This window comes from Musa acuminata, chromosome BXJ1-5 (genome assembly GCF_036884655.1).
Source record: "Musa acuminata AAA Group cultivar baxijiao chromosome BXJ1-5, Cavendish_Baxijiao_AAA, whole genome shotgun sequence".
Lineage (NCBI taxonomy): Eukaryota > Viridiplantae > Streptophyta > Magnoliopsida > Zingiberales > Musaceae > Musa > Musa acuminata.
The window spans coordinates 44,415,738-44,426,773 of NC_088331.1; the positions used below are offsets into that span (position 1 = coordinate 44,415,738).

At 32.2% G+C, this 11,036-nt stretch overlaps 1 protein-coding gene across 3 annotated transcripts; it reads left to right on the forward strand.

The window, feature by feature from the left end:
• Window positions 1-51: 51 nt before the first annotated feature.
• LOC135674474 (ras-related protein RHN1-like) lies at window positions 52-8,391 on the forward strand. 3 transcript variants are annotated; one of them, XM_065184373.1, is made up of 8 exons: window positions 52-182; window positions 1,566-1,643; window positions 1,732-1,899; window positions 3,364-3,412; window positions 3,807-3,880; window positions 6,271-6,364; window positions 6,448-6,526; window positions 8,077-8,388. In XM_065184373.1, the coding sequence occupies exons 1-8, from the start codon at window positions 144-146 to the stop codon at window positions 8,198-8,200; spliced, it is 705 nt and encodes a 234-aa protein (XP_065040445.1). In that variant the 5' UTR covers window positions 52-143; the 3' UTR covers window positions 8,201-8,388. The 3 variants fall into 3 exon arrangements, with proteins under 3 accessions (XP_065040445.1, XP_065040447.1, XP_065040446.1); XM_065184374.1 differs by having other exon boundaries at window positions 56-186; window positions 8,077-8,391; XM_065184375.1 differs by lacking the exon at window positions 6,448-6,526 and having other exon boundaries at window positions 8,077-8,390.
• Window positions 8,392-11,036: the final 2,645 nt, after the last annotated feature.

Here is an 11,036-nt window from a genome sequence, read left to right on the forward strand (position 1 = left end):
ACTCGCAGAGCCAGCGCCCACAGGTCAGAGTCAAACCTACCATTCCCTTGTCAATTCCTCCTCCATCTTCCTCTCCATGACCTCCCAAAGTGATCACCATCTGTTCCTCTGCTCCGGTTGTTCTCCTTCAGGTGTTGGGTCTCATGGCCAGGATGGGCAGCGGCAACATACAAGCCAAGCTGGTAGGTATGTCTTCCCTTTACTCGCCTTCTTGGTCTAAAACCTTTATCTGCTCTTGTTGATCTCTTTCTTCTTGTACTGTTTGATCCAGCCTTTGTTTTAATGGATCAAGAAGAGGGTGGCATGTTCCTGGTTGAATCATAAAGAACATTGGGATTAATTGTAACCTGTTTATGACATTAAGAAGAAGAAACCAGAATCACTTGACTTGTGTGTGCGTGTGTGTGTGTTTAGATTTTGTATACTTGAACATTAACTGTGTTAGCGCTAACTTTTGTGGTTGAATGAAGTTGCTCTGGATGATTTATTGCTTCACATAAAGCATTATTAGGGTACAAGCATAAATATGTCCTAGAAAATTTTGTGCCTTGTAACAGACATTGCATGAACTACAGTATCATCTTGGTTGGAGATGAGATGTATGATTTATTGCCAAAATGAACTACATGTTGACATATGATGCAAATTACTCTAGATACGGCATTGCATTGGCTATTGCTGAACATATGTTTATATCTGCTCTATGTTCTGTATCATTCAGATATTTGTGTCTGTGTTAAGTAGAAGTATCAGTTTGCAACTCTTCGACTTTATTTTAATATCTGCCCTTATAATACCACCACAATCATTCTTAGACTGAGAAAGGACATTGCAAAAGTTTAGTATAATCTGCAAACCTGGAATATACGGTCAGATGATTTTGAAGCTATTTCCATCCTAGCTAGATTTATTTGCATTTACTATTTGACATTCTTTTAGACAATTCTCAGTCATCAAACCCCTTCTGCCACCAATATGTAAAATGATGAAATAAATAATTACCTTTTTTGGATTGGAGGTTGATTATAACATTAAAAACTTGATTTTCAGTGTGCAATATGCATTAATATCTATTACTTGATTTTTAGAAATACTGGGGTGTAATTGTGTGAAAATGACTGTCGAAAGGAAGGCTGGCTTGACTTATTGCTTGTTTTTGTAGCTTAGTACTTAACCTGTTGCATAAGGCAAATGATAATTCTCAATTGGAAAGAGGCATGGAGACTGTACTGTGGCAAAGATGCCATAACTTAAGAAAGCATGAAATAACTTGCATAGTAGTCATTCTACAAGTCAACAAGCACTGATTGGCAGCTCAAAACCTGAAGTCAGGATCCATACTTCAGAATAAAGCCACAAGCAAGAAAGAAATTTATGCAATCATCAGATCCCTGCAGAATATGGAGTTAATTGCAGCTGATATAGTGACTAATTCTCAAATATTTTTGTGTGGCTTAAATTATTGTCTTGGACTTAGTAATTAAAAGCATCTTATCTAAATTTTAGAAAATTTGACCCAGTGGCTTATGTTTTGGACATTTGCTAAAAGAATATAACTCTTGCAGGTGCTTCTTGGAGACATGGGAACTGGAAAGACAAGCATAGTCCTGAGGTTTGTCAAAGGCCAATATTTCGACTGTCAGGTCTATAAATTTTCACTATCTTCTTTGATTTCCTCTGAAATAATTCATTGAAAAAAGTATTCAGAGAAACTGGGTGTTCATTTCTCAGGAATCAACAATAGGAGCTGCATTCTTCTCTCAAGTTCTATCACTTAATGAGGCTACTGTAAAATTTGATATATGGGACACAGCTGGGCAAGAAAGATATCATAGTTTGGCCCCTATGTATTATCGTGGTGCTGCTGCGGCTATTGTTGTCTATGATATCTCAAGCATGGTACACATTTTATTGCACTAATATCTACAAGTAAGACTTTTTTTTTTTCTTATGGCAACAAAAGATGGTGGTGAGTGTGCAGTTTCTTGAGATAGTAAACAGACTTGACTGTAACTTCATTTCCTCACAAAAGAAAGTTCAAACAGATTTTTTTTTCTAAAAGTAAAAGTTAGACGAGATTATAATGAACCTAAAACCTTCTGCTATAAATTATATTTAGAAATGAAATATATAATTTCCTAATATAGGTAACAAAATATTTTTTTCAGTATTGAATGATGTGATAAAGTTCAAATATTGTTGTAGAGATCAGAATATGTTATGCAAGTGCCTACCTGTTCTCTTGGCTTTTGCTGTCATTATAAGGAATAATAAGCTGCCTTGCTATATAAATTGGATTTTCCCCTGCAATCTACTACCATACTTCATTTTTCTTAGTCAACACAAAAGTCTGAAACCTCAGATTTAAAATGGTTATTTTTTCATTTCCTTTCAGAGTGATAACTTTTTCCTTTGAGACAAAATCATAATTCTCATGTGAGACGTGTTAGGCTCCATCTTTTTATCATTGTGCAACTTTGCTGGTTCTTACTCATGATTCCATTTCTTGTTCATGGAAAGTATGCAAGAGTTTTTCCTATGCTGTTTTCTGATTGCCACAATAGTTTCTCACATGTGCTCTCTATATTGACACAATTTTGGAAGTTTCTTTCACAGTTCCTCGTAGTCATGCATATTGGCATCATTTTAGATGAGATACATATGGTCACACCTAAAACAAGCATTGGAATCACCAATGATTACCATCATTATCATTATCATCCTGTAGTTGCACTGGAGTTCACATATCACATGAGCTGCAAACATGGTCCACTTCTTGTCAAACTAGCTTAAACTAGCATATGCAGGGGATAGATAAATTGTTAGATTACTAGTGCTTAATTGCTTCAGTTGAAGTTTGGCAAGTCCTCTGCTCTTGCCATTTCTCTAGTTCTTGGATATTTAAGTAATGGTCGATGCACATAGAAGAAGAAGAAGAAGTCCTCTGCCCTTGCCATTTCTCTAGTTCTTGGATATTTAAGCACTGGTCGATGCACATAGAAACATCAGGTTTATATGTGATTTTGCATTTTTGAGCTTTCTACATTTTACAACCATGTATTTCTTCATTTTATTTACAATATGGGTTAGAATCCTCAGATTAACAAGTTGTTCTTTTTGGCACAGATCTTCACTATACATGAGATTTTGTATGGCACATATGGGTGCATCAGTTATGTGGTGATCATTAGTTTTTGGACAAGATTCCATGTTTGGTCATTTCAAAAGAGAAACTTATGCATCATCTAAGAACTAAATCTTGTCATCCTTATAGGGGAACTCTCTGTTCTTTGATTTATTTGCTTTACACTGTTGAGATGGATGATTATGTTTAATTCAAGAACATATTTCTGCTGCCCTCAGGATTCATTTATTAGAGCAAAAAAGTGGGTTCAAGAACTTCAAAGACAAGGTGACTTTATGTCTCTAAGATACTAATTTTACCTGAATTAGGATTATGTGCAACATGTCAATTATTTCACTCCGTACTTCAAAAGTTAGATATCTCTTATAAAGCAAATCATCCCTGCCATTGAACTTTTTTTTGTCTCAAGTTTCTGAGACAGATTCGCTAATGTTGGATTCTTTTATAACTAAAATCTATGCAAAATATGTTGACTAGTCATTTGCAGACAATATTATAGTTGTCCTTGACTCATCATGCATCTCAGTGCTTTTTATAGCTGCTCCAACATTAGGAGTGTCAGACTAGTTTTTGTATATGAAATTTGTTACCTGAATCTGCATTCTGTGTTCTATTGAGTTATAATATCTCATATAACTTGATAAAATTTTCACTATTCTAGGAAATCCATATCTAATAATGGCATTGGTGGCAAACAAGGTTGACTTGGAGGCAAAAAGGAAGGTGGGATCTGAGGTAAATGACCACCTGTTTCTGTGGTGTAAACTCTTAAATTTTTGCTTTTGATTCCTGTTACAATCAATATGGTACAAGAACCTCAAATTACCCCGAAAAAAAGAAAAAAAAATTAAACCTGCTTAACAATCACCATTGTGCCTATCTCTTATGTTGAACAAGTCATCACATCCAATGATTCAGATAACAGGCAAGGGATTGACATTCCAAATGAATTATATGTTTGTATCCATTGTCATCATTTCTTGCAGTGCCAATTCATCCTTAGGCTATTTATATCCAAGAGCAAACAACTAGACATGTAGCTTCAAACTCAAGCTGCAAATTCTGTATTGGGTTAAAAGTCCTGTTCATTACAAAATGAGGCTATAAAACAAGCAAACAAGCAGCAACTGCATGTGAATAAGTTGTATATCATAAGATATGCTTAATATGTTATAAACTTGAGCTATAGAGGCAAGCTTTAGAAACTAAAAGTTTCAAATTAAGTAGGACTAAGACTGAATATATAAAATATAATTTTAGTGATTCTAGGAATATATGGGAGAATATAGTTAAGTTGAATGGATAATAAAAGCTTTAGAAGAATATAGTTAAGTTGAATAGATAGGAAAATATAGTTAAGAAGTCCCTCTAAGTAAAAGTTTTAGGTATCTTGGATCAGTTATCCAAAAAGATAGAGAAATCGATGAGAATATTATTCAGAGAAAAAATAGGATGGTTATTGAAGACCTTTGATGGTTGTTCAAACGTATTTTTCCCCTAGTAGTGAATCTGGTTCCTAGGATCTTTTACTTATTCTCTATATGCTCAGACTCTAAACTTTAAAGCAATAAGTGAGTATCGCAAGGAGATTACTTCATTATATCATGTGTTGTACACTTTAATTCAAGGTTCGCCGTACCGTACCGTACCGGCGTTTTGACCCGGGCTCGGTACCGGTACGGTACGGTATACCGCTCGGTACACCCAGGTGTACCGAGCGGTACACTCACGTGTACCGAGCACTGTACACTGCTACAGTACTCGGTACGGTACGGGGGCGGTCCGCGTACCGCTGGCCTGTCGGACCGGTACGTACCGCCCATACCGGGCGGTACAGTCCGGTACGGCAAACCTTGCTTTAATTATCCTTCTCTATTATATTGACTAGTGAATCATAACAAAGCCCTCGTTTAGCCTCAAACTAGTGAACATTGAGGAGTATAAAGCAAATGCTAGCCAAGAAGAGTTTCCTTGTTCAAGAGTGCTTAGCGAGAATTGTTCTGGTTGAAGTTCCCTGAGTCTTAAGGAATGCCATAGCCAGAGAGAAAAAGTAAGACAAACTAAGCTCAGATGTAGAGAATCGTGGTTCATTCCATCATGCTTATATATTGTAATTAGTCTAGTGTCCACCTTTCCTAGTTCACTTTGTCAAGAGTCGTGATCATTGGATACCTTTCAGATTAAAAGAAAAATTTTATAAGATAATTATGAGACTAATAATACATTATAGATCTAAGTATTGAGCAGTTAAGACACAACATATATAAAAGGTTTATGTTATTGAGATGAAAATGTTGACATAGATGTATAGAGTTACTAGGAAATATAGGAAAAGAAATATTTTTATCGATGACCAACTAGGTATCACTTCGATAGAGGATAAGATGAGAGAAAATTGTTTAAGATAATATAAGTATATACGTAAAAGACCTCCAGTTGTGGTAGTCAAAAGAGATAAAATAATTAATATAAATAGTATACGAAAAGATAAAGGAAGATCTAAAAAGACCTTAATAGAAACTATAAATAAATATTGAAGTACTTTGAACCAAGGTCCGTCATACCGTACCGGAGTTTCGACCTGGGCTTGGTACGGTACGGTATCGGTGTACCGGGCGGTACACCAGGGCGTACTGAGCGGTACACCCTGGGGTACCGATAATTTTATATTTTTATACTGTAGCAGTGCTACAGTGTAGCACTGTAGCGGTACCGGGTGGTCCGCGTACCGAGTATCTGTCGGACCGGTACGGGCGGTACGCTTCGGTACGGCAGACACTGCTTTGAACTTAACTTAACATTTGATTTTTTATAGATCTCAATAACAACAAAATTCCATATAGCCTGCCCTAAATATTAGTGGGACTTATGTCTTTGTTGTTGTTATTGTATACATGATATGCATCACAATCTACTCGAAATACTAGTAAATCCTACAAATAGGATTGAGTGTCTATCATGGAATGGAGGTAATAAATGAAAATTTATATACAGCATCTTCATCATTCTTAGATAGGAAAACAAGCACTCAAGCAATTAAGTAAACCCTGTGGTGAAGCTTCTATGTGAAATGCTCAGTGACACTACTAATAGATTTGCATGCTGAAACTTTGGATACATCTCAGGAAGGCTTGCAGTATGCACAAGAGAATGGGTTGTTCTTCATGGAAACTTCCGCGAAAACAGCAGAAAACATCAATGAGCTCTTCTATGAAATAGGTAAATTTGTCACCGTTCCTCCCTCTTCCACTGTCTCAATGCATTCAACACAATCTTTGCCTGCTTTTTGTCATCCTGCACAGCTAAAAGACTAGCTAAAGCCCGGCCATCGCGATCATCGGGGATGCGGTTGTCCAGTGAAACGCAAGACAGGGGAAGAAGGTTGTTTTGCTGCTCAGGATGATTACCTCCATGGCATGCTTGAAATCTTCACACCTTTGACACTTGATGTTGAATGTCTATCCATTTAAGTTGTCTGTCACACATGAACTCAGTACATTGTAGCACCACAGTATCCATGTCTGCATAGTTTCCTATTTCTAAAGCTACTACTGCTATTATTATTTGATGTGTTCATGCATTCTATTTGATTTGCAACTCTGATATAAAGGATGAGGTGAGAAGTGTTGGAACATCAAGTTTAGTATTGTATTTAGGTCAAGAATTTGGTTTAAGAGTAATAATCAAGTTTCTAACTGCGGCACTCCTTGGATGACTTCTTTGATTTGGAGGGGTGTGCATATGATCTGTCACTCCTTTACACAGCATTCTTGGACTAACATGACAAGTAGGTTTGATCTGACCTGACTTGCTAACTAAAAGGCTATCAAATCTTCGAGAAGCTGATATCTCTCATGATGACTATGTCAGAGGAGTCTTTTATATGAGGATCAACAATAACATTTTGATTTCTATTTACTATTTGTAGAATGGTGAGTCTATATGTGAGGATAAAAAATAAGATGTTTAGTTTCTATTTACTATTTGTAGAATGGCAAGGATAATATTCTTAAAATAAAAAAATATTTTAAAAAATATTCTTCTCTTTTTTTTTATAAGTAATATTCTTTTCTTTAGCTCATGCTAACACGATAGATTTGATTGATTGAACTTTGCATATTAAATTTTGATTGATCAGAATAATTGGGAGACTACAATGAACCGTTGGATTGAGACATTAGAGCTTATAGTAGTAATACTTTTTAATTAGGTAAGATATTTTATAGATATGATTGAATTTTAATTATGGTTACTGGCCAATAGTTTAGAAGTTTAATTATGATAAGAATATTTAGGAGATGATCATGATGGGAGAGACTCTCTTAATTATTTATCCTAGACTTTTTGCTCTTGCCTATAAATAGATAAGACCTCCTAAGGACTTAGTGTGGATAGGTGACATGACATTATTGAAAGATTACATATATTCTCTCATCTCCCCTTATATCATCTCTCCTTTGTCTCTAATCTCTAATTCATTACTCATAGTGGTTCTACGAAGGATAGGAAGAAAGGTGAAGACAAGTATAGCTTTTCTTGTAGATCAACATCACTGTAGCTTTCGAATTTGATGATGGTGTACTTACATATAAGATAAAAGCTTTTTGAGTAGCATCGAGAGGCACGCATAACAAATTTGATCTATTGTTATTTGACTTCATTTTCTAACATTAATTTTTTTCACATAATAGCATAATCATGATTTTTATGCTCACAATTAGTATTAGAGCCATGTTTTGAAATCAAATATTTTAGATCGTAAAAATATTTTACATCTATTTTGTATTTAGATCTGTTTATTAACACCATTCACTTGCGAAAAAGTATTATTTGGTTTTGATTTATGATACTTGAACGATTTGTTTATGTGGTCAATCTGTTTTCTATCTAGTTTGTATTCTTCCTTGCTTATGATGGTCGACCTGCCTTAGTTGTAGGTCGACGTCGAAAGCTGAGGTACCTAACGGTTGCGCAACGAACACGAGTGCACAACTACACGCCACAGGACTATGGGGGTCGCTAGTCGACACGAGTGCACAGCCACGCATGGGATGATCCATTGGCAGCCCTCGATCAACGATGCAGCACTGAGGTGTTCTATCGGTAAGGAATGAAGTGGTTGGAGGCAACGACATGCCGCAACGACTGATGAGGTCATCGGTCGACCGTGTGAGAAGAAGCATGCCACAACAGATAGTGCATATGTAGTAGATGGCCACTGCACCATCGACACGTGACTACGAGGGTGGTTGTGAGTTAGGCTTTCATTTATTAAAATCATAATTTTACTATACTTTTAACATTTTTATCCCTCATAAATTAAATATTCCCATTATATATCCTTCATAAACTATAATTTTACCCCTCAGAAATTAAAAAACTTTTTAACTTTTAATCTCAATTATAAAATTAAATAATTTAATTTATTTTAATTAAAATTTTAATCAAACTTGATTATAATTATATTTTGATTACTTGATTGGATTTATATTCAATCAATTAAGTTTTGATCGAATTTAGAAAAAAAAATTAAATTTTGATTAATTTTTATTTTGATCAATTTTAATTTTAACAAACCTAATTAGGTGAATGGTTGATCCAAATATATGAGCCCAATTTGGATAGCTTAATTTTGGGTCTACCCAATTAAATAGAATTAACTCGTCTAATTTAGGAACATATATAAAATTAAAAAATACATAAATTATGATTTTTTCTATAGTTTTCTCATATGATATATTGATAAAATTTTCATGTGATAAATAAAAATCTAATTATTCATTTTGGATATTTATTTGGTTATATATATATATATATATATATATATATACAATTATGAAATAATATTTATTTTTTATAGAAAAATATGATTTATGTTTCATCATGATTACAATTATTATATAAAATTTTCTTTGTATTGATTAATATTATAGTGACCAAAGTGGCTTGGGATGATAGGTTTATGGAATTTAAATTATAATAAAAGTTTTATTATTTATAATATATTTTAAATTATATTTTATATTATTGATTGGTTTTATATCCACCAAAGTGACCTAAACCAATAAGTTATAAAATTATATTAAATAATTACTCTTAAATAGTATCAAAAAAATATTCATAATAATATACATAATAATGAGATTTAGATAATCCCAAAAGAGAATCTATTTTAAATAATTATGTTATAGTATAATATGATACTATTTTAGATATCCTTACAATTTAGGACGGATACTCAAAGGTAATGACATTATTTCATAAGGATGGTATCAACCTCTATATATACTTTTGTGTGAATATTAGATATATCAATATTTTATCTAAAGGTGAAATTGAGATGATATCAATCGTCCAACATTTATTAAAAACTTAAAATATTAATATTATTTTATTTTATTATAATGGTACTTTTATCATTGTATTTTTGTAAATATTCATATATTTTCTAGATTAAATTATTATAAATAACTTAAATATATGTAATTTACATTGAGTGTGTTAAATCTTGATCGGACTAATTGAAAGGATTATAGATATAACTACTAAAAGTTCTATTGAACAAATAAATAAGAGATATGATTGAGAAAGATCTAAACGACTTAGTTTTATGATAATTATTAATGATATTTAGATTTTATTATAGTCTATAACTAACCCATTCGAATATTTAAAGATCAATTTAAATTTATTGATAAATCATTGGTTTATATATTAATGAATGAATTGACTGAAATTTAATATAATAATATTTGAGAAATGTAAGATTATATCCTTAATATACCTAACAAAACTATAAACTCAAAAACATTGAGATGAATGTAGCTCAGTTCTTCCTTATACAATTTATTCTTAATTGTATTTCTTCCTAATTTGACCCATTTATATTTATTATAATAAAATTAAAGATACATAAAATTAATGAGTTAATTAGTATATATGTTTAGAAAGAATTAATATTAAAGTAGTAAAGACTCATAATATTTTAAATATTATTCAAAAAGTAGATAACAATAAAAAAAATTGAAGCATAAATTATCTGAGTTTATAAATAGCTCATAAAATAAAAATCTTCATAGGGTGCAACTTTTGTGACAAGAAAGATTATGTAAAAGAGAATTACAAGGTTTTGGTTTGAATGAGAAATGTATAAGTTTAACTTTTGTATGATTTAAATTCAACATTACAAAAGTCCTTTTCTAATACTTGATAGATTGATACTAATGCTTCAACTTATGTTACTAATAATAGAGATTCATTTTAATAAAAAAATATGAAATATTTATTATTATAATGAATCATCTTAAAGCAAAAGTAATAGTAGTTAATACTTATCACTTATGCTTAAAGATGATTCATTTGATGTTATCTTCTTATAATTCTAGAAATCTAATTTCTTTATATGAAATTATTGGGATATTATTTTTTTTTAGTGGTTGTCAACTAAGTATATTCATGATTCAATAAAAGTTAACTTTTAAATTCTACATGATGGTTTGTGTAAAATTAATATGAATTTTAAGTTTACAATGATCATAAAATCAAATATTATAATGAAACGTAGTTTCATGAATTCTTTGAGATTATATATGTTTATATCCGTGGATCACTCAATGTTCCATGTTTTAGTGGAGAGACATATTTTATCACCTTTATATATTACCTATTGAGATATGACTATCTAAGGTCTCAACTGTTGACACTTTAGGTGTACATAAATAAAGTCAAGAGATAACTAAATAGAAAAAGTTTAAATTATCAAATCTAACAATGGTGGTAAATTTATAATATTTATGATGAGCTTAATCATTTTTCTAGTTCTTAGAAAAATAAGGTATTCAATATGTCTTACAAGATGTGCTACAGCATAATGAAATTATTGAAAGATAAA